The 24,907-nt window shown below is 52.3% G+C and overlaps 7 protein-coding genes across 7 annotated transcripts; 3 read left to right on the top strand and 4 right to left on the bottom strand.

Moving 5' to 3' along the window:
• Nucleotides 1-4,008: 4,008 nt before the first annotated feature.
• On the top strand, nt 4,009-4,545 carry BDP81DRAFT_186997 (uncharacterized protein). The gene is made up of 3 exons (XM_060582369.1): nt 4,009-4,174; nt 4,240-4,337; nt 4,455-4,545. Exons 1-2 carry the CDS (start codon nt 4,082-4,084, stop codon nt 4,324-4,326), a joined length of 180 nt encoding a protein of 59 aa, XP_060437489.1. The 5' UTR covers nt 4,009-4,081; the 3' UTR covers nt 4,327-4,337; nt 4,455-4,545.
• Nucleotides 4,546-5,741: 1,196 nt separating this feature from the next.
• Nucleotides 5,742-5,914, top strand: BDP81DRAFT_443580 (uncharacterized protein; the record flags this gene model as incomplete). The annotated part of the gene is made up of 1 exon (XM_060591739.1): nt 5,742-5,914. A coding segment is annotated over one exon (171 nt), but the record flags the coding sequence as incomplete, so codon positions are not given.
• A 997-nt stretch (nt 5,915-6,911) lies between these two features.
• BDP81DRAFT_401156 (CVNH domain-containing protein) lies at nt 6,912-7,434 on the top strand (the record flags this gene model as incomplete). The annotated part of the gene is made up of 3 exons (XM_060588783.1): nt 6,912-7,115; nt 7,174-7,318; nt 7,385-7,434. The coding sequence occupies 3 exons, from the start codon at nt 6,912-6,914 to the stop codon at nt 7,432-7,434; spliced, it is 399 nt and encodes a 132-aa protein (XP_060437487.1).
• A 495-nt stretch (nt 7,435-7,929) lies between these two features.
• On the bottom strand, nt 7,930-10,091 carry BDP81DRAFT_186938 (C6 zinc finger domain-containing protein). Its single transcript, XM_060582368.1, has 3 exons — nt 9,718-10,091; nt 9,642-9,644; nt 7,930-9,541 (listed from the first exon to the last, which is right to left on the bottom strand). The coding sequence occupies exons 1-3, from the start codon at nt 9,831-9,833 to the stop codon at nt 7,972-7,974; spliced, it is 1,689 nt and encodes a 562-aa protein (XP_060437486.1). The 5' UTR covers nt 9,834-10,091; the 3' UTR covers nt 7,930-7,971.
• Nucleotides 10,092-14,298: 4,207 nt separating this feature from the next.
• Nucleotides 14,299-15,249, bottom strand: BDP81DRAFT_456184 (uncharacterized protein; the record flags this gene model as incomplete). Its single annotated transcript, XM_060593137.1, has 1 exon — nt 14,299-15,249. The coding sequence occupies one exon, from the start codon at nt 15,247-15,249 to the stop codon at nt 14,299-14,301; it is 951 nt and encodes a 316-aa protein (XP_060437485.1).
• Nucleotides 15,250-16,131: 882 nt separating this feature from the next.
• On the bottom strand, nt 16,132-18,988 carry BDP81DRAFT_336680 (subtilase; the record flags this gene model as incomplete). Its single annotated transcript, XM_060585937.1, has 3 exons — nt 16,132-18,360; nt 18,418-18,753; nt 18,845-18,988. The coding sequence occupies 3 exons, from the start codon at nt 18,986-18,988 to the stop codon at nt 16,132-16,134; spliced, it is 2,709 nt and encodes a 902-aa protein (XP_060437484.1).
• Nucleotides 18,989-22,324: 3,336 nt separating this feature from the next.
• On the bottom strand, nt 22,325-23,443 carry BDP81DRAFT_513190 (ribokinase; the record flags this gene model as incomplete). The annotated part of the gene is made up of 2 exons (XM_060595814.1): nt 22,611-23,443; nt 22,325-22,547 (listed from the first exon to the last, which is right to left on the bottom strand). The coding sequence occupies exons 1-2, from the start codon at nt 23,423-23,425 to the stop codon at nt 22,325-22,327; spliced, it is 1,038 nt and encodes a 345-aa protein (XP_060437483.1). The 5' UTR covers nt 23,426-23,443.
• Between the last annotated feature and the right edge of the window lie 1,464 nt (nt 23,444-24,907).

The following is a 24,907-nucleotide window of genomic DNA, read 5'->3' as shown; positions in this document are numbered from 1 at the left end:
TCTTCCTTCTAGTGCACGTTCGTTCGTTGTGAAAACCGCCGCAGCGGAGACATTGAGGAGACCTCTTCTCCTTCGGGAACTGCAGGTTTATAAAAACGCTGGCCCCCATCAAACGGAGGCGTCTTGGTAGTTACCTTACGGCTTCCGCCTTGAACCAGGCTGTCACCGTGCCTAGCCTTTCGACTTCGTCCTTCCTAGAGAAGTGTGCTTTTTCAGGCTTGAGTTTCGTCGAGACCTGGATCTCTTCAAGGAGCTCCTCGGTCGTGATTTCCAGCTCAGTGTTGGTTACCAGACAATGCCTGGTGTAAGGGACGTTTGCGATATATGCTCGGATCTAGGTATCGCGTTGCTCGATCGCTTGCGCTTGGAGAAGGGTAGCGATCTGTTCTCTGTTCTCTAGCAGGACTTTTGCACCATCCATTGACGAAGGTAGGAGTGCTAATCCTGTCTTGACATGGTCGATCCCCTTGAGGGCTTCTCGGGCTTGGGGACTTAGCCTTTCCCGAACGAAGATATATATGTCGTAGGCTTTCTCGTTCCGAAGCGGGCTTTCAGGCGATAGACGCGCGAAGACGCGTAGATCCTTTAAGGCCGTCCGGTTTGTAGCTTGTTTTGCGGCTTGTTTGGCTGGCGTTGGTTCATCCTGTCTTCTGGACAGTGGCTGGCTCGCCGCCGCCGCGTATGAACGGACTGGGGGCGGCTGGTTCTGGGTTGTGTGCGAGGGATGCCCCTGGGAACTCAGGTCAGTCTCGCTAGGCCCTGTGCCAATAGCGTGCATAGACCTTGCTAGACCACGTTGATGCCGGTTTGAACGCTGTTTCTCCTCCTGAAGCTCTCTCTCCAAGGATTCGATCTTCGTCAAATAGTCTTTCAAAAACTGTTCCCTCTCGGCGTCCCGACGTAGGAGGTCCTGGACAAGATTCGAAAGCTTGTTGATCTCGTCTTTAAGCTCAGAGTTGTCCTGGTGGTTAACCTGCTCAACCACTCTGACCTTTGTAGTCGGCTTCCGGACTCGTCCCGACCGCCGAGATATACCGGCGTCCCCGTGAACCGTGATCGATGGCCCTACATCTAGGGAGACCGCCATGGTCGTGGAATTCAGCTCGTATGGGCTGATGTTGAGAGATGATAGTGCAATGGGCCATAGCCCTCTATAACCTTAACAATTACTAACAGTGGGTACCTTTCGAGGTATGTGCTGAAGCATTTAGGATCTGTCGTGATGGCTTCAACCATCTGTGGCCTCACTACCCGTCACGTGACATCGGTTACATAATCACCGAGGCCCACACTCGCTCGCATCACCTATTTCAGAGCGAGCCTCGTACCTATTCTCTACTTTCAATGGATAACCGTTCTCTATCACACATCTCGATGCCCACATTGTGACCACACGACAGAATCCTAGTTCACCCAGACTTCACCAAAGAAGCTTTGCTTGATAAGCTGAAGCAGTGGGACCAAGTCAGACGTGCAAGGGCATCTCAGGTTCAGTTGCATTCAAGAGTGGCCGCAACCAAAGTTTCTCCTGAGATTATAATGCAGAAAATGAAGTTCAACTGGACGGACTCTGAGTCAACGTGCACTTAGAATGGTAGATCAGTGGAGTCTTACTGCGCATGGGGATAATGAGGCTGCCATCTGCTCCATCGCGGCTGCTGCCGGGTCAAGGGGGGCTGGCGATATTACCCCGGGTGAAGTCGCATTCGACACGGCGACAAGTTGTGTGGAAGCCGATGCTGCCGTGATATCCACGGCAAGACATGCCAGCCAAACCGCAATGCGCAGTCTAGTTCGGTTCATGACTGCGTGTCATCCGCTGGGGTTTGAGGCAACTCGTCTCGTCCACCTGGCGTGATCATGAACGTGATGGAAAAAGTCCAGTCCCAACGCCCAGCCATGATTACGAGATCATTGCGCGTGTTTGAAGGATGGGGGCTCCACTCTCTTTATGACGCCACTAATTGTCACTATAGCCGGTTGCAGTCTAGATTGAGCGAAACGAGAAGCTATGTGGATCGGAGGAACCCAGGCCCGTCGGGGAGGCGGCGCATGCGGATGAGACATTTGAGCAATGTAAGTGTCAGGCCCATCCCAGTACACTCGTTACAACGATTGTCACACTATGCCTATGAGACAATATGGTCTTACACAAGCATGACTAAGTTTGCCAAGGATATGCCAGTATAAAGGGTCTTCCACTCACTATATAGATAGTCGGGATATTCCCATAGCCACTCGTTCTTCATACTCATCAATACATCCCATTGACCCCCTCCCTGATAATCGCTGCCCAACAGTAAGGTACTTGTCGGTACGAAGCCAAACTCAAAACGGACGATGGGCATCGTCAAGTTCGTCGTCCCGAGTCAGACTGTCTGCTAGCTAAAGAAGTGCGAGTCCAAATTACTGCCCACGCGAGCCACGCTGCCGTAGGCTTGCAGAAGGCTTGCAGCCGCTGTTCCAGAGCATGAAGAGACGGCAGGTTCCCACGGGACTTGGAGCGGCGTGTGCAACTCCGCAAGGTCCCAGGGTGTTTGGTTCCCCAGTTCGGTCCAGATTCGGGGATGACTCGACCCGTGGGAGGCGCGGGCCTTTTTCTGTCGTTTACAACATGTCGTGATACGATGATAAAATGGACTTTTGCCTAAAACTCTCTTCCCACGTGGCAGCTATTACTGAATAATGACCCTTGTGGACGAGGAACCTCTCCGCCGAGTTTGCGCGCCATAAAGCAATGAGACGAATGACCCAGATCAGGCTCCGCGTGCTTCGCCGAGACGGTTTGCAATAACGTTTTGCTCAGAAGCCTGAGTAGACAGCCGACGGTCTGGACATTTTCCATCCACTGAACTTTGGCACCAGGCCATCGGCTGGTTGATAAGTCCCGAGAATAGGCAAAGGGAATACACGACGCGTTCTCAGTCTCAGGATATGGTTGTCTTTGACTCGTGCACCGGAGAGCTAATAACCATGTTATAGGAAGCCTCTCAATGATCAAGCTGTACAATGGTACAATGAGTCAGTTGCCCCCGTGCTCTCAGGTCTGCATGATATCTGCAGTTTAACTGCGATCTTTTAGGCAAGTATTCCTAATATTGTAAGAGTCATGGACTGTACTGACTATGGAAAACCTGGAGAGCTCCAACATGTATCGGAGCTACCCTTCAACTTGGTTGTCGTTAAAAGATGGATTGCTTTTCGGTCACAGGATATGGCGTATTGAGTTTCAAGCTTAAGGCCCAGGGTGGGGATCGTTCGGATCGTCCTGGGCTCTAAGATCTTTGACTGAACAAGTCCGAGATAGCCAATGATGTTCAATAAGCTTGTACTTTACCCATTCGAGGCCAGTTGAGCGTTGAGCATGGCTAGAGGTCATGCCTAAACCTTCCAAGTTTCCGTCTTTATAGGGCCTTCGAGACTTTCTGTTCAACAACGATCACATACATCAACAACGATTTGCCCGCTAAAATCCAGGTAGGTGTGGTCTATGGATCCTGCTACATGTATCAAGTAGAAATAGAGGAGAAAATTACGACCGGTGTGCTCTGCAGCCTTCGCCAGATCAGATCGAGCGCTGTGCCACCGCAACACAGTCGAACCGCCACGTACTAGATCGTTTCTAGAGATACGGATGCTGGGGTCGCACAATAACTGCGAAGCCCCTAGTTCATTAGAGGAAGGCAACTGAACTGGAATTCAGGCTGTCTTATCATTCTGCCGATTGAGTCCCATATAGGAATCTGGGAACGTTGCCACGCTTATTTTCATAGCTTGGCAGATCCTATAGGATTTTACTATTACCCTTACATCTACAACTGCAACTCCCATAGGGTAGTTGTCAATTAGCTTGCGCCCCGCCAAGATGGCTAGTGAGTCTCACTACTATCTCTTCCAGAGTAGGATGTTGTGAGGATGGTTCTACTCACTCCCAAGTTATTAACCTCGGGGAGCTATAAAGGCAGCGATGCTACTGACCATATCTCAACTAACTCTTACAATCCACGACACATCAGCCAATTGAACATCCTCCAACTTTTAGCACTCAGCGCCTTCGAGTCGAAAACCTTCAAGTCGTAAAATGCGTTTCTCCGCCATCGCTTTCCTGACCGCTATCATGGCTGTGGCCTCCGCGGCAAGCCCCGTAGAGGCTGAAAAGCGTCAGCTTTCTGCTGTAAGTGTCTCACAATCTGCATGTAGGCACGATGAACCAAGAGACAAGCTAACAAGTCACATTAGTGCGTCCAGCAATGCATGGATGATCTTGGCATTTACGATGGACATGCCATTTCTCAGTGCAGGAGGACCTGCGGTGAACGCCCTTGAGAGAACACTGGGTAAGTGGTCATGGTTTGAGTCATTCTCTTCGAACGAGGACACCCCAACAACTCTATATCAGTACGCTAGCTACATGCCATGTGTTGCCCGGTCTCTGACTCGTCCATACCATACAGCAAGGAGTCCGTCCGCCAGACACGCGGAATTTCTGATCGTTGTACTGCGGAGGCTCGTCACTTAGTCTTCAGGGACCTGCCATGGATGCGAATAGGTGCGGGCACAAAAGGCTGGAGTTGATCAACCACAACGGTGCAACACTATGTTCAATAAGTCCGAGTGCCAAGAAGTCACTTGACAATCCTTTCAGCCTAGTTCAACCACTGTTTGGTTGTTCCGTCATGATTGGCGCTGCTAATTGACCCAAGCTCCTGCCTGCATGACCTGTCTTGTGGTCTGAAAGTTCCGAATGTCAATCTTTTTGGATGTTGACAGTTACATGAGCCTTGTTTTACTTGCTTTTTCCATGACCAATGAAAGTCGCTTGAAAGGAAATTTGTGTTCCTGAGAAAAGGGGTAAGCACCAAGGTGCATATGCCATACTGCATGTATCTACTTTCAGCAAGATACCAATAAGGACAAGCCAGGCTCCTCCTGAACCAACATGGTTTATCGGGCCACTAGTCACTACGGGCATCGCTTGGTAGGTTAGTACATGTAATCCGGCATAGTGAACGTCTTTGCAAAAGTTGTGGCCAATTGATCTCGAACATCGTTGTTGTTGTTGTTGTTGTTGTATTTTAACGCCGTAGCGGCAAGGGCGCAGCCGCCCTTGCGGCAGACCTCCCGAAGGGTATATGGCGTGGAGGGCCGTAGGCCTATAGCTATCACTAGATACAGTCCAGCTCGTCCTCCAAATCGTGCCCAAAGGCAACTATGTGTTTAACCTGTCTCTGGGTGCCGCTGGCTTGCCCGAGACAGTGCTATGGTCGTCCCTAGAACGCAATTCCGCCAGTATCTCCTATCCTTCGACCCAGAGCCCGCAGGCTTCTGGTTTAATATCTCTCGCATGATCGTGGAGAGCTTGTTCATATTGTCGGTCTATTGGGTTTTCAAGGAGCTTCCAATATCTCAGCCGTCACAAATTAGTAACAAGTTGCCCGAGTCTAATCACATGTAAGATAGTTCACAATCAACCGTTTCAGTTGTTTGGTCCAGAGCCCGGGACCTTTGATGCGCTAGTTCCCGTGAGCATGGCCTGGACCTATGGTATGATAACCACCATCCTGGTTTGTTAGGTGGCAACTGTGAAGGATCACCCGGTTTCTCGGGAGGTGGGGGCGGGGGCACGATGCAAGGGAGGCAATCAGGCTTGCCGAACCTTTTTGCCGTCCGGCGTCACGATCAGTACTTATTCTCATTGTCCCCTCTTGGCACTCACCTTCCATTATTGTCTTTTCTCACCGTGTCGCAGCGCCACACGTGGCGCTGCCGGTTACTGCCGTACGATACCGCTTTCCACAAGCCGATTACCCGTCTTATGGTATATAGATATGACCCTCATACGGATCTTCCACTTAGAGGAATCAAGCCACTTTCTACTATACATATCTTCCACTTACTACCTCGCTTTGTGATACACCGTTGTTGAGTAAACATATATTTCCATACAAGAAACATATGTTACAGCTTATCAGTCCCGAGAGCTCACCAGGAAGTAAGACCTCGGGTTTCTCAACATAACGACTGACAAGTGCTCGGACTTTCAGGTCAGCGACCCCAATGCCCGAACCATCACTCCATGTAGATACCCATCCGGCCTTACCGCTTATGACTTTGATTGAGACTCACACGCCCCGTGATCGGAAAGATCTGCCCGTCCACTCAACACGTGAGAGAATCAAGGCTAGCGTCAAGTACCGCGCGGGACGATCGAAATGAGGAGATTTCATGTCAGGATCTGCGTCTAGACCGGATGTCAGAGATCCACTGCATGCAGGTATCTTGGAACCGTTGCATAATGTTCCGCTGTGACAAAGCCTTAATTGTAACCTTACATGGCGGGCGTGCCTCACCGTTGGTTCGTTCGAGAAGGGAGGCAAACATCCTGCTTAGAAGCTGAGTTATAATCACACGGCAAACAGCATGTATTTTCACCGCCCGTCGGCCGGCTCCATCCTTATCGGGGTTTTGGCCGGGTCCGCTTCGTTGAAAGACAAAAGTTCTGGTGAAGCTTGCGCAGATAGCCGCCGTTGCAGTCCCAGGCCGTTCACCTCCCTGATTGGATTTTAAGATTCACAAACATGGAAAGTGATGCTCCGCACCTGCCCATTGGGTACTGGGTGTATTGGATGTCACGTTCTAATGGTCAAATGAACGCATCCCGCGGTTGCAACGGCAAACCGAAAGCAGCGAAGCATACGACGCTGCAAACTCCGTCGCCCTGAACCATGATGCGGAAGTAAAAAACACCCGGTGAAACAACTTATTCTCCGGTGTTCGCATCTGGCTATTAAAGAATGGATGTGCCTCTCCAAGAATCCAGTCCTGAACAACAAGTTTTACAGCATCAACATCAAGCTTTGATACAATCATCTCAAGCAATCTGTCATCTCAGATCCAATCATACCCACACAATGAAGACCTTCTCCATCGCCGTTGCCATGCTAGCGTCCCTAGTCGCTGCAGGGGACTTTAGCAAGAGTTGCACGGACGAACACATCGACCCCGCAACCCAGGTTCTGACGGCAAACTGCAACGCCGGTGACGGCAAGGGCACGGTTAAGTCGACTTCCCTCGACCTCAACGCCTGCTTCACATACACGGGCACCAAGATTCAGGTATGCGAATAGTATCTCATGCCACATGTGCTCTCTGTTGCTGACTCTCCCGGTGCAGTACAGCGGCAAGGGCAACTTTGGTGATGCCTGCAACGACTGCTATGTCTACCGCATCGAGGACCCGGTCTACGGGCCGATCTTCGGCACCACCCGAGTCTGGTTGAGCTGCTCTTGCAACGGCTCCGAGAGCCAAATCGAGCTTGGTGAGTGGCCTCATTTCTCCTCGTCGGATGAGCCTCGACCATCTGCTAACGTTCTCTTCTTGCTAGACACTACGCCCGTGTCCAACAAGTACGGAACTCTCAGCTGCACTTCATGATCTACGAGTATGAGAGCCGAAGTCGCCTCTGTTAGTTACTGCAAACCACCCTCGATGGTCGTGGGTGGCGAGTCGTATTGGAGGTCCACGAATGATGTTTGACGAATCACAGAGCATGATTTGAACGACGGCCAATCTCTACCGCTACGCGCGTAGACGCGATTTGGCTAGATTGAAATCATGGACACTTTCTTCAAAAGTTGGTACCCTTCTTGTACATACTTAGTCCCTATTTTCTGCATACCTAGTAGCTATATTTCAATATTGGATGTCTCATTTCTTTCGTACACGGTACCTAGTACGATATCCTCCCCTAGTCTCCAAAAGTGCATCCTCGAAGTTTTTGCCTAAGATTTGTGCTCATAGGCGTGATGTTCTAATTGAACACATTCAGCCAGTGCTGTCGGGCCATAATGTTGGCGACCAAACGGACTCGTCGCCACTGCAATCATGAAGTAAAAGCTTCCGTCTTGGAATGAATCAGACATCCCTTCCTTGTATCACCCAAAACTCCACGCTTCCGTCATTGCCATACTCTCAAAGCAAAGTCAAAGGACTAGGCGGCCCCGCTCGATCCCCCGAACCAGACAACGACATATTTGCCATCATCCTCGCAAGGCTGGGGAGTGTCTCCCAGTTGTATTCGTCCTTCCACTGGTTGCCGGTCTTGGCCTGAATGACGAGATCATACAAATTCGCCAGCTCCCTGCTGTCCCACATGCCCTCCCTCCGCTTCATACCACGGAGGACATCGACGATCCTCCGCTCAAAGTCAACATTGTCGCAGAAGGCGCAAATGTACGAGAGAGAGGGCACAATGTCTGCTGCGAGCGCAAACGTCGGCCGGGGAAATCCGTCTCTGCCGGCCACAATCTCCTCGGCCATATCAACGAGTCCGTGCAGGTCGGCCATGTTGCCGTTCTTCATGGCACACGGTCCTTCTTGGGCATTGAAAATCTCCCAGCTCTTGCGAGAGAAGCGGAGAGCTTTCAACTCATTCAAGTCCGCGGGTTCTAGATTGTCTGGCAGTGTCTCCTGTAGCAGATCGAAACGGCAGCACCAAACGTCGAAAAGCCTCGCTGCCTCATCCCACGCCGCCTTCTGCAAGGCCTGCACTTCTTGCGAAGGCTCCGGTGCTTGGCAGGGAGAGGAGCTCGAGTGCCAGCAATTATCGTATTCGCAGAACCAGCTATCGTCAAAGGCGTCTGAAAACGTCAACTCGACAAAGTGCAGACGGTACCGGGCTTCGGATACGTTTTCGAATGGTGTGTTGCGCTCGTCTTCAGATTCTGGCTGTGTAAAATAAGATAGATCGGGGACAACCTCGTCTTCGATAAGCATGGAGGCGTCCATGCCTACACAAGTGAACATATTTGTGATGTCGCACAACTGGTCAAAGTGCTTCTTGACCGTGTCTGCTAGCTGTCTGTCGTAGGCCGATACGGACGACGGGTCACGTTGATTAGATATCGCTGCTTGGTGAAGTGACTCGAGAACTTTGGACCCGGCCTTGAGGTGCTGGATGGCCTTGTCGTATTGGCCTCGCACAATCTCGTAACATACGAATACTAGGCAGCAGATGAGCGTGATCCGAATGTTGACGGGTGACGGATCGGCCATGATCTGTATGGTCTCCGACACAGCCTTTCGGTAGTGCCTGACGGCTAGATCGTTGAATGCTAACGCGGATTCGGAAGGTTCTTCATCGAAGTAGGGATTCTCCAGAAATCCCCTATGAGCTACGCCGAGTGCGATGATGGCGTGCTTCACAGAGTCGGAGTAGTATCCCAGCGGTAGGATGTAGTTGCTCCATAGCTTGGCTAGCGGTGTTGCGGTTCCGAAATCCGGGACAGTACATCGGTTCACGTGGTGGAACATTAACCTCTCGAGGGTCGTACCGGAAACGTCCCAGTCAACAGGTGGCGATAGCTGCATTACTGAGTTGATATTCCGTCGCCGGACTGGGGGTGTCGAACGGGATGAGCATGATGATGCCGGGCTCGGGCGTTTGTTCGGAAGTGACGTCGGATACCCATCGCACTTGTGTTTGTCCTTGCTACACCGCTTGCAGGAAGGCTTCGCCTCATCGCATTTCACATGCCGGGCTCTGATAACGGAATCATGGTCAGCTACTGGGGAACTGGAGTTATCTACGTTGAAGGATAAGGCAGAGTTGGTAGTTGTAGGATGAGGCGGAGAAGCCTTACTTGCTGTCAATAGGGTAGGTGGCGTCAGTTGAACCAGTCTTTAATAAACTACAGTGGCATCAGTGTTGTCACAAACCATGTTAGACATCCGGTCCTAACCTTTGATGCGCTCGCCCTAGTCCGCTTGGGCTTCTTGGGTGCGGGTACCACCGAGAAGACTCCAGTACCCGGGATCGAGGTATCCAATGACATTGTCGGCTTCGGTTGTGTAGTGTGTATATGCGTGCGTCTCTAGGCGCATAGGATTCACTGGTAAGAGGGCAAGGTAGCCACTGACAGGCCGTCGAATCCTGAGCTCAGTACACCGTCGGTAGTGAGGCTCTCTCGGGAATCGGGTTGTGCGGGCGCAGGAACTAAGACAGGGGATACACATACCAAGATTGGCGCGTTCGGGCGGCGTCCACTATATAAAGCCAAGGTGTCGAATACGGATGATCGCGACCCTCGGCCGCCGTGTGCCCCTCCCTGGCTTGTCCCTGCGACGTCAGCCCCTTCGTCAGAATCGACATGCGTTTTGGCGCTAGGTTTAGTCTTTTACGGCGGAACCAATCACACAGACAAAACGTAAGTTTTTACCTCATGAATTATGGGGCCGGGGATGGTGAGGCCGTTTTGAAGACTCAGCAAATTGTCTAAACTGAGCCCATCGAGACAAGAAAAACAGTTGCCTGGTCGGCGTGGATCACACGGCGACGCCGATAGATTGAGTAAAACGCTTCTTTCAGCCCTACGAGGCCGAGTCTCAGTCTCGTCACATTTCTCGGGGTTTCTCGAAAGAGTGTTACTGGCCGATAACACCCTCCCGCTCCTAGTCCACTCCCAGTCTCCCCTGAGATGGACATACCTCTCGCCCCGTGGTCCGTGGAGTCTGGAGATTCAAGTGGCCCAGTCTCAGATCTTCCTCGACAGCCAAAATTCCTGCCCAGGTCACATTTTCTAACGGTAAGTTGGACTCGGCATCGAATGCCGGTCGTCTGTGCTGCGATTCGGAATAACGGCGCAAGGCCGCCGCCAATTGTAGGTCAGTCTATGGCCCCAAGTCTCCGAAGCTCCGTGCTTCTAGCGCCGGCTTTTATGTCTGCAGGGAACCTAGGCCTGGAACATGTGAAACTCAAATTGGCTGCTGCCTAGAACACGAACGCTTGCAACGTAGTATCGCAGTTATTTCGAGTCTCTACAAATCAACGATTAGAGCTTGAGGCTTGACGTTTCCTACGATTAGGCCTGACTAGATGGATAGCTGAAGTCGTTGGACAACGATGCCCTTGGCTGTCAACTCTATTTTTGTCTTTAAGAGTCATCTCCTAAAGTAACCTCTCCTAAGTTGGTGTCCCTGTCACTGTGAGCCTAGTGCTGACAACTTCAAGTGTTGAACGCACAAATTGGTGACTGAAGGTGAATCAGGGGCTTCACGCTCGCGTTTCGCTAGTATCAACGTCTCCAGCTTTTGGCCGGGACACTTGCCATACTTAGATAATCTATACAGAACCATCAAACATACTTACCCACACCGAGCCCCCAAGACCCATCGTGAGCCACGCTAGTTACCAACACCGGCAAAATCTCAACTTGGCTTGACTTGGCTAGACGCGTCATGGGGAATGTCAAGGGGAACGTCCTGCCCATTCTCCGATGAACCGCGATGCGCTTTTGATGTCACCGGTCGAAATGTCTCTGCACTAATTGTCGGTATCATTGCCGTTGGTGTTCGACAAACTTTCATCTGGTGGGACCCTAACGACAACTTGGCTGGTGAGTGACGCGATTAGGAATGTTCTAGCTTGATATCATTGATTGGCTGTTGTACTTTAGGCATGCCATGAACTTTTGTAGCTCGGCGTCAGGGTTAGTTTGCATGATCACCAAGAATGTCAAGAGGTGCCGCCAGATCGGTCGCGGCCACGCGTCCAGTATGCAATGCTGGACTTTTACTCTACGGGGTACGAGATGTCATCCGATCTGATAGACTGCGCCATGAAGAGAGTTCTTTTCCACGGCTTTGATTCAGGTAGAGCTTTGTATTTTGAGACACGAGCTCAAGGGGCATTCCCCCGGCCAAGTCTAAGCTCGGCCCTGCCAGTGTCGATCTGCGAGATTCGTCTAGGGGCCAGAAACAAGCTCTGAAGCAGACGTGCCTGATAACATGGGATGACACGGGTGACACCATCTGCCACTGGACGGTAACCACTGACACCGCGACGAGTCTCACTGACTGCTGTAGCTTGCATGAGACAGAAGACGGTGCTCATCAGACTGAGCCCCAAGAACAGCCTCAACCAACTAGAGTCGGTCCTTTGGCTTTGCGTTCACCAGATGATTCATTCGCCGATGCATCGTACTACTAAATGACAATAACGAATACAGACCATGCTAATAGGGACCTTGCGGATGTATCGAGAAGCTTGGGCCTCTCGGCATGTAAAGAAATACTGGACAGGCATACCTTTAGCATCAGTATAGAGCTGTTGGGCAGCGATTATCAGGTAGGGGGTCAATGGGATGTATTGATGAGTATGAAGAACGAGTGGCTATGGGAATATCCCGACTATCTATATAGTGAGTGGAAGACCCTTTATACTGGCATATCCTTGGCAAACTTAGTCATGCTTGTGTAAGACCATATTGTCTCATAGGCATAGTGTGACAATCGTTGTAACGAGTGTACTGGGATGGGCCTGACAAGAGCAATATGAGGGCCATCCCACGAGCTCCGCGGAGATGGCCTCCAATACTCCGTAGCTATTGAAAACTTTCAACGGCGTCCCTCCCGCATAAGACATGCAGGTATGTCAAGGGTACCTCACGTAAAATAAACATCCAAGGGGCTTAAGCAACACAGGGGGAGGCTTGGGCTCGGAGGCCTCGACCCACTTGAAAAAAAGACCGTCCCGGAGGCCGACCCATGCAACTCAGGTAAGGCGTTCTTTGAATCTTATCGTAGAAACCACATCGACAGATTTACTGGTGAACACTCTTCCGTCAAGCAATAATGTAAAAAATGTCGATCCAATGGCAATGAACATTCCCCAAGGCTTACGTGTCTGTGCCAGCCCTGGGTAGCAGATCGATAATCTTTCGGTCGGTGTTGCTCGGCCTTTTCCGCACGCTTCGGTCTTTGCCGTAACGGTTTGCATATAGAAATCCTATCCTACCATGGTAAGTGTTTCCGAGGGGGCACGGGTCTACGTTGTGAGTGGTGTGACTGGTCTGCGGTGTCGAGGTGCACATGGAGCACAGTCATGGACATTGTGGTGGGTAGATGGGGGCCTGAACTGAAGCGACCATGTTAACTATGTGCATTCACCAGTTGACCAGTTGAGGGAAATTGCGAGCTGAGACAAACCGTAGAAATCTCCTGTTCTTTCGAGGTCCAAGTGCACTTCGCTTTTTTGGTTGGTTGTGTTCTTATGGTACGCTAGTATTAAGCGTAAATCTACTCAGCCTAGTATGACAGTTGCTGCCTTGGCGGCGGCGCAAAGTCTTTTCGTTTTCGTTTTCGACATGAAAATAGTTGAACCCGAGTGAAAGCTGTCAACTTGCAAGAGAACTGTTAAGAACTTACCTTAACTTAACAGGAGACGACCGATCTATGGTTGATGCAAATCGCGACAAATAGGGTACTCGCTTTTTCCCGGAAACGACTATTAGACGACGCAATGCATCGAATCCCTCGCACCCTCCAGCATCAGAAATGTAAAGAATGCGTGTGTGAAAGGGCCAAGCAAAAGGTTTGACAAATATCTGAAACCTCAAAGTCGCCTGGCGATTCCCGTTGATCACTCAGTCAATTTCGAGGGCTGAAGAGCTAACATCTTACGTACCACAGCAATGCGTTTCTTCTCCACGGACCTGGGATCCGAAGGACTGTCGCAAGTGCATCATGGAAGTAGATTCGTCGCGAGAGTCCACGCCTGCGGATAGAAATGGAACCCTTCCCCGAATCAAAGTCGAGTTTCAGTCGCCATAGTCGGAAAGCTCTGCTTCCGAAAAGACGTCGAACTTTGGGTTCAATGGATTCTCGACTTAAAGCAAAAGCGAAAAGCAGTACTTGTCCTCTAGAGAGTATTGCTCGTCACTCAACTACCCGTCTTAATCAGCTTCACGTTTCTGCAGCGTCGATATCTTCGACAGGACCCTCGGCCACGAGATCAAGGACTAAGCAGTTCCACAAGGACCTGCCTTGGTTGCGGGGAGGCTCATTATCATCAAAGATACGCTCTGGTGGTTCGAAGCTGAGTCTCGCCCGTATCCCATCATCTGGAGTTGCAGCTACGTGGCGTTTAAGGATGTTCCCACATAAGGAATCTTCTGTCCGGGTCGACATTGTCAACTACTGACCCAGAGAGCCACATCCAACTTTGGGTTCGCCACTGGCCCGATCTCTTGGACACGTGTACGAATGGGAAGCGATATTTTGGTTCGGCATAGAAATTGGTTCACTCTATCATCTGCTAAGTCTCCGACATCATCTGCTAATCGAAAGACACGGCAAACCTACAGCAACAGGAACAGCGCTGGGACTTGGCAACGCCTCTGTGCTACACACACTCCGGGCCCTTCGACATATCGAAACGCCGAATCCCACAAGTAAACTCAATGACACACGAAGACAACATCCAGTCACCAACATCATCTTCATCCCTCGGAAAGCCAACCACTAAAGACCCTCAACCAACTCCCCAACCTCCCCCCTCCAACTCTCCGGCCTCGTAACCCAACACTCCGCGCAAAACCACCCATCCCCCTCCAACCCCCTCTCATCAAGCCCCTTCCGCCTAACATCCTCCACCGCAGCCCTCTGCTCCTCCCTCGAACTAAACCTCCGCTGCCGAAACACCCGCCCCTCAACCTTGTCCGTCACAAGCCCAAACTTCGTCCTCAACCTCTCCGCAACCTCATCAAACGAAAAAACGCGCAGAACAAACGTCACCATCCATAACTCCGAGGGAGACGACGATGAAGGCCTTGCGGCGGCAGCGATGCGTGAAAAGGTTGAGGCGCCGACGTAGCCTACGCCGCCGGTACATACCACGAGCTTTACATCGCGGAGTGCGTTACGGAGGTCTGGTGAGGGGTTGGAGGTTTCGAGGTTTTCTGTGAAGGCGGCTGCGTGAAGACCTGTTTGCAGAGAGTACGATATTGCTTCGGGTGCGACGTCTAAGCCGATGATCTCGACTTCGTTCTCTGAGTCTTGCTCAGTCTGCAATCTACGCCCCGCAAAGAACCGCTCGTCGGCCTCGATCTGTTCCCGGGAGGAGGGCTTCGGTGTAGAGACGTAGTGTTCCGCCAACCCGTCCATATCGATGTCGTGGCGGAGTAGGGCGGCGTTGATACCGTACGAGGAGCACACATCCAGAACTTTGACTTTGATTGCCGTGGTCACCGTGTCATCATCATTGGAAGTGGTCCCGGATGGAGACGCGGACGGAGCGCGGCTGGAGATGTGCTGGAGAATACGGTTCACGAAAGGAAGCGCCAGCTGCGGGATCTGGTACTGCAATGTCGTCAGGGCTGCGAAGTAGGCGCGAGGATCGGATTGGTTGTAGATTGATTTGAAGTCGGCTTTGCGTGTGTTATTGAATTGCTCGGGCTGTTCTTCGATCGTCATCTTGGCGTTGGTTTGCGGGCGAGCAAGTTATAGACTAAAACGAACAAGACTTTTGGGGATGGATTGTATCTTAGTCTCTTGATTTTATTGAAAGTCAATGGTAAGCGAAGGAGTCTTGGTTGATTTATACTTTTATCGGTTCAGATGAGAACAAACTACATCTCTCATACGAGATAATCAGGTACAGCATGCCAGAGAAAAGAGCCAAGATCAGCATCAAATGTCACCAGCCAACCAATCTCCTCAATCTCCTCATTCACATGTGCTCGAATCAAGTTTTTCAAGGGACCTGCATTCGTGTGAGCTATCACTCACTGACATCTGCTGAAGCGAACATCAACGTCCCATCAGGATCTCGGTCTGCAAGCCGGATCCTACGTACCTAACCCTCCATCAGGCGCACATCTGCGGCGCGGGCCGCGAGAGCATCTTCCCCGCTTCGTTCACGGCTCGATGGCTAAGACTGACGCTGCTCAGTCGATTCAGTGTACGAAAAGATAATTCTGTGCATTAGCGGCGGGGCCAACATGCATGACGAACGAGTCGTACTCCGAGAATCTTTGCTGCTTTGCGTATCTCGATGAAGAGTCGCGTCATGCAGGCTGCCGTAGGCTCATGCGTGAGGCTGACGTGGGGCGACTGAGTGAGCTCGTAACCGAGCTGCAGTGAATCGCATCGGGGTCAGGGTGTGGCCTATGAACTTGCGTGAAGAGAGGCAGGGCCTGGCTACCAGCTGTCGCTTCAGACATGTCTCTGTGAAATTTGAGTCAGAACCGCATTCAGATTTTAACAAAGCATCAAAAGCATTTCTCAAGGTATTATGGTTGTATTAAATCATCACTGTATCATATACTATGCGCTCGTCACACTAAGCCGTTACGTCTAGTACTGTCCCGTGATCTGGATCTGAGGCGTCTTGTAGACATCCCAGTTGTCCGCGTGTGTCGGGTCTCCGAAAGGTCGGAGAGCAGCAAAGCGCAAGGTGTAGTTACCAGGCGCAATCTGCGTGCCGTTGCCCAGCTTGCCGAACCACCAGTGCTCATGGTATGTCGCGCCAGCATTGCGGTAGATGTCGGTGATGGGGTAGGTGAAGGTATCGTTGGGGTCATATTGCGCAGGGTCAAAGGTCTGGACATCGCCAGAGCCGACCCATGACGCGGCCGAGCCAATGTAGCCGTTCTGGCCCTCGACGGGAGGGTAGACCCACTGGCGCTCAGTCCAGCCAGCCTCGTAGATATCCCAGCGTGTCTGGCGGGTTCCCCAGAGGAGCTTCTGGAAGATCCTAGGGAAGTCCTGAGCCTCAATGCTGAGGTCGAAGGAGTAGGACGCCTTCTGGCTGATGGGGATATCGTTGACAGTGGAAACAGATTGGGGCCAGCCAGCCTCATGGACACCGCCGAGGGTGTTGCGGAGATCAGCACCGACGCCGGCATAGGGAACTGAGACTTGCTCGCCGTTGCTGCCCTGGATGACGACCTTGCCTCCGTAGAGCGGGAGACCGGTGGCGTTCCAGCCAAGGTTGTCGGGGTTGTTGAAATTGACGGACACAGTCTTGGTCTCGCCGGCTTTCAGGGTGAAGTCGCGAGGGAGACTGATGTCGGGAGTGTACGTCTTGGGGGCAAGCTGAGCAAAGGTCTTGACACGCTTAGTGCTAGGAAGGCTTGAGGTGGCGGGAATCCAGGCGAGGGCATCCACACCAGCACCGGGCTGAACGGAGAACTTGTAGGTGATGTCCGACTTGCCGTTGTTGGTGACAGTGACGTCGTGGTAACGGCTGAAGTAGCGGGTGTCGTTGAGCTGGATCTTCTCAAACTCGAGCCGAGTGTCGTAGTTGAGAATCTTCCAAGCGTCGATCTGACCGTTACCGACCTGAGCAGGGGGTGCGCTGTAGCCGTAGTTCGTAGCAGTTCCATCGGACCAAGGCAGAGCGTAACCACTGGAGATGATGCGACGGGACAGAGCACGGGCGAAACCCTTGCCCTGGACGCTACGACCACCCTTCTCAGAGATGTAGAGCGCAGCGACACCAGCCACGTAGGGGCAGGCCATGCTCGTACCCGACAGGATGGAGTACGTTCCGTCAAGGTAGGTAGAGAAGATGTTACCACCAGGGGCGGCGATGTCAGGCTTCAGCTGGTTGTCGTAAAGCAGGCCCCAGCTGGTGAAGATGTTGGGGCGGTTTCCAGCGGGGTAGTCGAGGGCAATCGGGATCTCGGGGTTGACCGAGAAGTCAGCAGTGACGGTGATGTTGGCCTTGATGGCGTTGATGAAGGCAGCACCGGAATCAGCAGCGATCATGGCGATCTGGCTGTCGGTGTTGCCGGTGCTAGGGGTCGTCATGGGCGATGCGTTGTTGTAGATGAGGATGTACTTTGCGCCCAGGGCAGCGAGATTCTCTTGCTTGACCTGGAACGTGCAAGTTCCTCTACGAACCAAGGGGATCTTGCCCGTCAAGTCGGGGCTGCCCGCTGGGTAGGGCGTGCAGCCATCAGCGGTGGCGCTCGTATCGGTGTTGAGAGCGACAATGGGCCAGTCGACGATAGTGTTGGGGAAGTAGGTTCCGGAAGGAAGGTATCCAACGCGGACGGTCTCGCTGCCGCCATGGGTGGCTTCGAAGGGGATGGCAGGGAAGACCTCCGTCTCGACGGAAGCCACAGCAATGACATTCTTGCCGGACGATCCGGAGCTGCCATAGAAAGGGCCGCTGGCACCGCTGTTTCCAGCCGAAATGGTGACAACGATGCCCTCATCGACTAAACGAGAAGCGACTTCGGCCCAGGCGTTGTTAGACCAGCCGTTGGAGCCACCGATACTGGCAGTGATGATATCAACACCATCGTCGTAGGCAGCGAGGAACGACTCAATCAGAGTGGCCGTGTCGGTAGACTCCGCGTTGGAGAAGACCTTGTAGGCGTGAAGAGTGGCCTCGGGGGCAACACCAACCCACGAGTCAGTCTTGCCAGCGACAATACCAGCAACGTGAGTGCCGTGGCCGCGGGTGTCGAGAGGATCTTCGTCAGGCGCCTTGGGACCGCTGGCCGGGTATGAACCATCACCGACAAAGTCGTAACCATCGGCGACCTTGAAACCGGGACCAAAACCGCCACCCAGCTAATGAATGAATGGTAAGTCTACGTTCGCTTTCAACTTGGTGCAGTTCCAACTTACAGCGGGGTGCTTGTACCAGATGCCGGTATCAATAACACCAACCTTGACACCCTTACCAAAGATGCCCTGGGCGTGAAGCTTGGCTACACCAGTGGCATTGTGTGTCGAGTACGTGGGAGCATCTTCAGGCGCAGCGGCCTTGGGCTCTGTTGGCGCAAGCTTGATCTGCTCGTTGACCCAGACGTTGACAACGTCAGGGAGCTCCTGCAGGGTGTCGAGGGTGAAGGTGTCAGTCTCGATGCTGGCACCGGAGAAGACGTTGCTGGCGAACTCCTTGACGACGGTGATGCCGTCTGTGGATGCGACATTTTGACGACGGACACGAGCGCTGGAACCCTAGAGTAAGAAAGACGGTGAGTGTCAGCTGGGGACTACAACCTTTGGGAAGGTTTTCTTCGGGCAGCAGCCACGCGCAGCGGGCACTCACAGGAGCGTATTCAATGATAAAGCTCTTGGCGATGAAGGTAGGAGTCTCCTTCGCGTCGCTGGCTTCTTGGCGAGGGCCGAGGGCCGCAACGCCTCCAAGGTGGAGGGCGAGGGCGAAGGCGGAAACAGTGGCCGAGATGCGCATCTTGCCGGGTGCTGGGTCTTGCCTTGGTATGAACGAGGGTGAGAGAGCGCAAAGCTACCGAAGGAAGCCAGATCAAGGTGGCATCGCGGCGGCGGTGTGGTTTAAGTAGTCCTTATCTCGCGTGTCTCGTCGACGACCAGATGCCCGTTAGGTGACGGCGCCACTCCCGGGAAGGAATTGCCAATGAGCCCATTTCTGCTGAGCAGCCCAGCCTGTCTGAAGCTCGGCATAGCAAGAGACGTTATGAAAGGTAGCACGAGGAAGATGAAGCTACCTTGCTCATATCCCCTGTCAAAGACGTGATGTCCAGGATTCAGAGGCATGCTCATTGGTCAGAGCTACCAAGTTGTACGCAGCTAGCTGCGTCTGTCTTGTGCGCGCATGTCTAGTTGCATGCCCAGGTGCAGAGTCGCGTTGAATATCGAGTGCATCGCTGCAAGGCCCAAAGACTGGGGGGATGGGCACATGGAGAAGCATAGAGAGACAGAGAGAATGGTCTTGCTCGCCCGGCGGTTGAGAGGCTCGACCCACGAGGCGCGGGCCGTGCTATCTGGGGCAAACATCGAGAGCGTAATTTCGCAAGGGTCCAGACGGGCGAGTCGTGGTCTTGGATGTTGATGCCGGTCGATGGAGGTTGTTCATTCGGAGAGCCGCCAAGACTTGGATGAGCTTCCTCGTTGGGATGCAGTGGGATGGCACGGCGCAGAGGATGCAGACCAGGCGAGGTCCAATAGTGCGAATGGCGTGCCGTACGGGTGCGCCGTTCGCTGGACACCTACCGTCTTGAGATGTCCTTCACAACCCGGCCGTTGTGCATGCCAAGACGTGGTATCAGGGCCCAGGATTGTCTTGATAGCGTGGGTCGTGGATGGTCTGTGTCTGGGTGCTGTTGAACAGTTCATGAAAGAGCACCCAGGCCAGAACTGGCACTGGGGGATATCTCGCCAGACGAGGAGTCAGTAGGAGCGGTCGATCCTATGAGAGAACTGCCTCGTAGCTGTAGTGCGTCTGATGTCGTCGAACCAGACACCGCGTCGACGGGTTGATGAAGGTATCATGTGTGGCAAGGCAGCCAAGAGGTTATACTTGTTGCTTCAAGAGCACATGGCAGTGGCTATGTGCCACCCTGCAGCTTCAGGCACCGGTCCGATACACTGGTTTTCATATCTGTGTACGGGTACTATCATCGTCGCGAAGTCGAGACATTGACAATAAGAAAGAAGCCACCGCGACGAACACAGCAGTTGGGATGTCGTTGGAGAGCATCGATGGTGGCGTCTTTGGCGTTCATGGCTTAAGAATGTTGCAGAAAAGGCGCATACAGCCGCGTGGTCGCCGAAACAAAGTTGCCAAAGTTCCGTTCTACTTCCATGATGTGTTTCCCCGCTCGTTCAGGTACCGGGGAGATTCATAGGCGGGTCATGTCGTGGTCCATGGTCCATGGATGCGAGAGGATGGGGAGACGAAGAGACGAAGAGACGGCGGCGGGTGTCACGAGGGTAGGCGCCTGTTAGCGCAATTCGTAAATGCGATAAGCTAATGGCCCGTGTGTTCTCGCTTAGCCCGTATTAGCTAATGATCTTTGTACTAACCTAAATAGGCAGCTGAGCGATCGGAGGATCCACCTTCCCGGAGCTGACGGTACGTACCGAAATGGGGTAGGTAGTCCCTCCAGGTTCTCTCTTCTTCCTTCAACTGAACAACAACAACAACACCAGGTCGCTTTCTTCCTCTTTGAATCTGGTGTAGATGCTTACAAGGACTGCCCCTATCAACTGAACAATACTTACCGCGGCTTGAATGTATTGAAGCATGGTAAAAGCCCAATAGACCTCGCGTTCCACAAAATATCCTCAATGCCAGTCACCGCCGCATTCGCCCGATCACGAGCAGTCGGGCAACAAGAGGAACCAACAATTTCACCGGCATGCGCATTGAAATGAGCCAAGTCTGGATTCTCAACCTATACCAACAGAATATGAACAAACACTTTCCATCACCTTCAGAAACATCCATCTGCAGCGTCACATCGTTCGCATCCTATGCGCCTATTCCAGCTCCGCCCCCCATTCTCCATCGCGGAGCACCTCGCCTGGCTACATGAGAGCTGCGCCCTCCCAGACACGCCTTACGCCCCATTCACCGACCAAGGTCCCGTCAGCTAATCAAATCATCGACTGATTCCTTGATGCGAGAAACTGTTGGTTTGAATGTCTCTACCCGATGAAGATCAGCAAGCTCCCTTTCTCTTCTCCGCCAAGGGTGGCCAGAGCGGCAGCCCGGGCGAGCTTCAAGAGCTCATCCGAGCCCGAGACACCCTGCACCATTGCCTCATCTGGTCTCATCCTGACAGCATGTCGCGTCTCTTTGAATCACTTGCAACTTATTCCTTTCAAACCAGTGCGTAACAGAATGATGAAAATCTCGTACGCATATCCACCGCGCCCCAATGCTCCATCTGGCCCTTGACCGAACCAGGCTACCTATTGGTGACTAATGAACACAATTCTCTTGACATACACGCAAAACCCAAATGCAAGACCTAAGACGACATAGGAAGGTATCCAACGCCCACCACACGTATTTTGAGCCTGGAGAACTTTGGAAGAGGTCTAACGAGAATGGCACTATTGAATATCCGACATTGTGGTTGCCATCCCGATCGGGGAGGTAGATCTGCACATGTTCTAGAAGGAGGGGCAGTGGTGCCGTGAAAGGATGGGCTGCCACATTGCGCAAGCCACGCAGCCACCAGGAACCACGGCACGATGAGGGGGCGCGAGGGGGCTAGAGAGTCTCCAGGCATCTCGTTCTCGTTCCCAAGACGCATGCTTTTGAGGTCCCTTTGATGATGACCTTATTCCGAGAGCAGAGCTTGCTACATGATGGGACCATTGCCGCTCGAACCATGGTCTTCAAACACTCAAATTCTGAGGTGTTAATCAAGAGCACATGACACGCACCTCTTCCTCTTCCTCTCATTGTAGCCTCCCGAGTCTGCCATTCTCAAAAGCTAGGCCGAGGCCTGAAGCTGGCAAAAGCACACCCTCGCATTGCGGCTGAACACCCCACGATCTTTTGCGCTGCACCTCCTCTCAGTCTAGACTTGATCGGTGCTAACCTCCTAGTATTAAATTGCATCAAAGCCGTCGTATCTGAAAGCCCCGCAGAACAATTACTCGTTCTACCTTAGTTTCTTTTAAGTAGATTCCGATAGATTGGAGCCCCGCCCCTCCGCATTTACGCCGGCCGGCACAAGCCCGAGTTACGGACGGGCTTCGGGCTCCCGGGCGAAATCACTAGGCGAGAATGACCACACACAACGAGCCCAGCTTTCTATATGACCCTACATTGAGAGGGGGGCTCATGCTCTTTTAACGGTGCCGCAAACTTGTCGATTTCATCCTCCCAAGGAATGCCCTCCTGAGCTCCAGAGCTTTGTATTGCAATCGCAGCAGCCTTGTTCCCGCGAATAACAGCACTCTCGATATCCCAATCCTGATTTGGACCGACATCCTGGCGCAAGTATTCAGACGCATATGCCCCAGCGAAGACGTCACTAGCAGCCGGTATCAGTATCTGTCACGTAAATCTCCAGAAAGGGTGACAGAGAACCAATCACCCTGCTCCCATGGTATCCTTGACCGTGACGACATACCCCGGGCAGTGCCCGCTGCCTTTTGCGTTGGCGTAGAACGCACCTTTTGCACCCAGCGTAATAACCACGTTCTTGACACCGCCCATCCTAAGCTGCTCGGCAATCTTGGGCCAGGTCTTCTCTTTCACCTTGTTTCGCTTCACCTTACACATGATCGCAGCCTCAGACTCGTTGACCAGAAGGTGTGTAATGGACCGATAGAGATTTTCATTGATAGGACTTGCTGGCGCGGCATTCAAGCAGAACGGGATGCTAGCGTGACCAGCAGTGCGGATCATATTCTCAACCACATCCTTATCGATTTCCATTTGCGCCACGATCAAGTCCCGCCAATTCGTACACCCAAACTGACTAGCCTTGAGGAAATCTCCCTTCTTCCAGGCTGCCGTCGCATCCGGGATAGCGAGACACTGATTTTCGCGGCTGGATTCTTCGATCGTGGCAGAGCAGATGCTTGTTCGTGTGTTTGGTACCTCTTCGATACCAGTGACATCGATGCCACTCTTATCCAACTCCTCCTTGATCATCTTTCCGCTCAAGTCGTCGCCGACTTTGCCGATCATGTTGACCCGAATGGCGCCATCGCCCTTGTAGGACGACGCCTTGTTGTGACAAGAGCGGTATGCCGAAAGCGCAGTGATTGCGCCCTTGCCCCCCAAGGCTTCCTCGTACTGCGTTGCTACCATACTTTCCCCTGCATCTGGAACACGGGGCGCGACCATGATGCGATCAGCAGCCAGCGCCCCGATAACCATGATAGTCTTCGTCTCTGGTTCCATGGTATAATCTTCAAACGCAAGGGTGCTTGAGGTGGGAAAGTCAGTAATCGAAAAACCATCAGGTTATGGCGATGATGGTCCTTTATAGGGCTGGAGTGAGTGAACAGAAGACCCTCGTTCTTTGTCTCCCCAGCCCTCATATTGACCAGGGGATCCCCATGCAAGCGCGGCTCAAAGAAGTTGCGACCTCGTAACGAGACGGAGGCCACAGACTACAGCACCAAGGCAGAACTGAGAACATCTTACTCTTACATCGTCAAACATCGTCTGCGTTTATCGCTGTGTTGATGTCTGCCTAAATGTAATGATATCTGTGACCACGCCGTCCGCACCCGCATACTCATGGATCACTCGATCTCCACTGATTCGTAGTCGCCCACAGCTCACCAGAACGAACCCCCTCCGTCCCAACAAGCTCTCGGCCGAGGACTCCAGTTATTTCTTATGACAAGAGCGTTCCATCAAGAGCGCAGCATTCGCCATCTTTGGCCTTTTCACTCAAGGTTTCCTGGTAATGGTCTGCTTGAACACACTCTCCTCGATCTGGAGTCCGGGGCGAGATCACTATCAGATCAGCGTCCAGAGGCCTACCGGTTGTTATGGTCTGCGGTACCATGGTGCCAAGTTCCAAGAGCGAGGTCTTATGCTAGTAAATATGTGATGTTAACAATCTTAAAGCCGCCGGGCTGTCATGATGTGTCTCTCCAGAGGAGTAGGATGGACTAATTACTGGGCAGGCGTCCACCACATCGACTTCTGGTGCTTTAGAAGGCGAGTAAGCCAAACCCATTTCTGTGCAGTCAGTTATGGCCCTCGACAAGGATCAATTTTGGAAGATCACACGGGCAGGCACAGTATGAGAGCTGCTTCGCTGTGCAGTCCAATGGCATAGTTCATTTGACGCAATGCCACCATCTTAGGCCAAGAACGTCATTTCTACAGGCAATCAAAAATTAGGCTGTGCTATCACACAAGACTTGTCACTCTGTGACGGCTCAGAGGATGTTTTCTACCATGGAATAAATGGGTTAAGTTACAGCACAGAGCAGGGTATCATGTCAACAATCATTGAATCAATCGGGTAAAGTAGGCGGCTCCGGTTAACGTTCACCGCCAGTAATCTTTTGAAACCTGCGTTGGTAAATAGAACGCACAAAAGAAAGCATTGCGCATGTGATTCCCATCGGAGCGCTTTTCTCTTCATCGTGCGGTCATGGTCGGTCGATAGAGATTGCAATTCCAACAATGAGCAACGGAATTCTGGATACCCGTAGTACACAAACACATGGCACGATTAAGATTGTTGGATCCTCAAAGGTGCACTGCGTTTATAAGGTGTGCACTCCATAATTTGTTTGTTAAGGCCACGAAACTGAGTCGTTGCTTAGAGATGAACATAACAACATATCCTTGATGCCCTCATTTGCATGCGGCGGGTAGACTTACGTCAAAGGACTACACACTGAACAATTTACTCTCCTG

Source organism: Colletotrichum phormii (assembly GCF_030913505.1).
Source record: "Colletotrichum phormii strain CBS 102054 chromosome Unknown BDP81scaffold_50, whole genome shotgun sequence".
NCBI lineage: Eukaryota > Fungi > Ascomycota > Sordariomycetes > Glomerellales > Glomerellaceae > Colletotrichum > Colletotrichum phormii.
The sequence above is the reverse complement of the archived record's forward strand: the minus strand, read 5'-3'. Positions and strand labels throughout refer to the sequence as shown.

Excerpts from the sequence above, each read along its gene's own strand:
- BDP81DRAFT_186997 (XM_060582369.1), top strand. The coding sequence starts at position 4,082 with ATGCGTTTCTCCGCCATCGCTTTCCTGACCGCTATCATGGCTGTGGCC. Across the intron at positions 4,175-4,239 it reads AAAAGCGTCAGCTTTCTGCT|TGCGTCCAGCAATGCATGGA; the intron begins GTAAGTGTCTCA and ends AAGTCACATTAG.
- BDP81DRAFT_186938 (XM_060582368.1), bottom strand. The coding sequence starts at position 9,833 with ATGTCATTGGATACCTCGATCCCGGGTACTGGAGTCTTCTCGGTGGTA.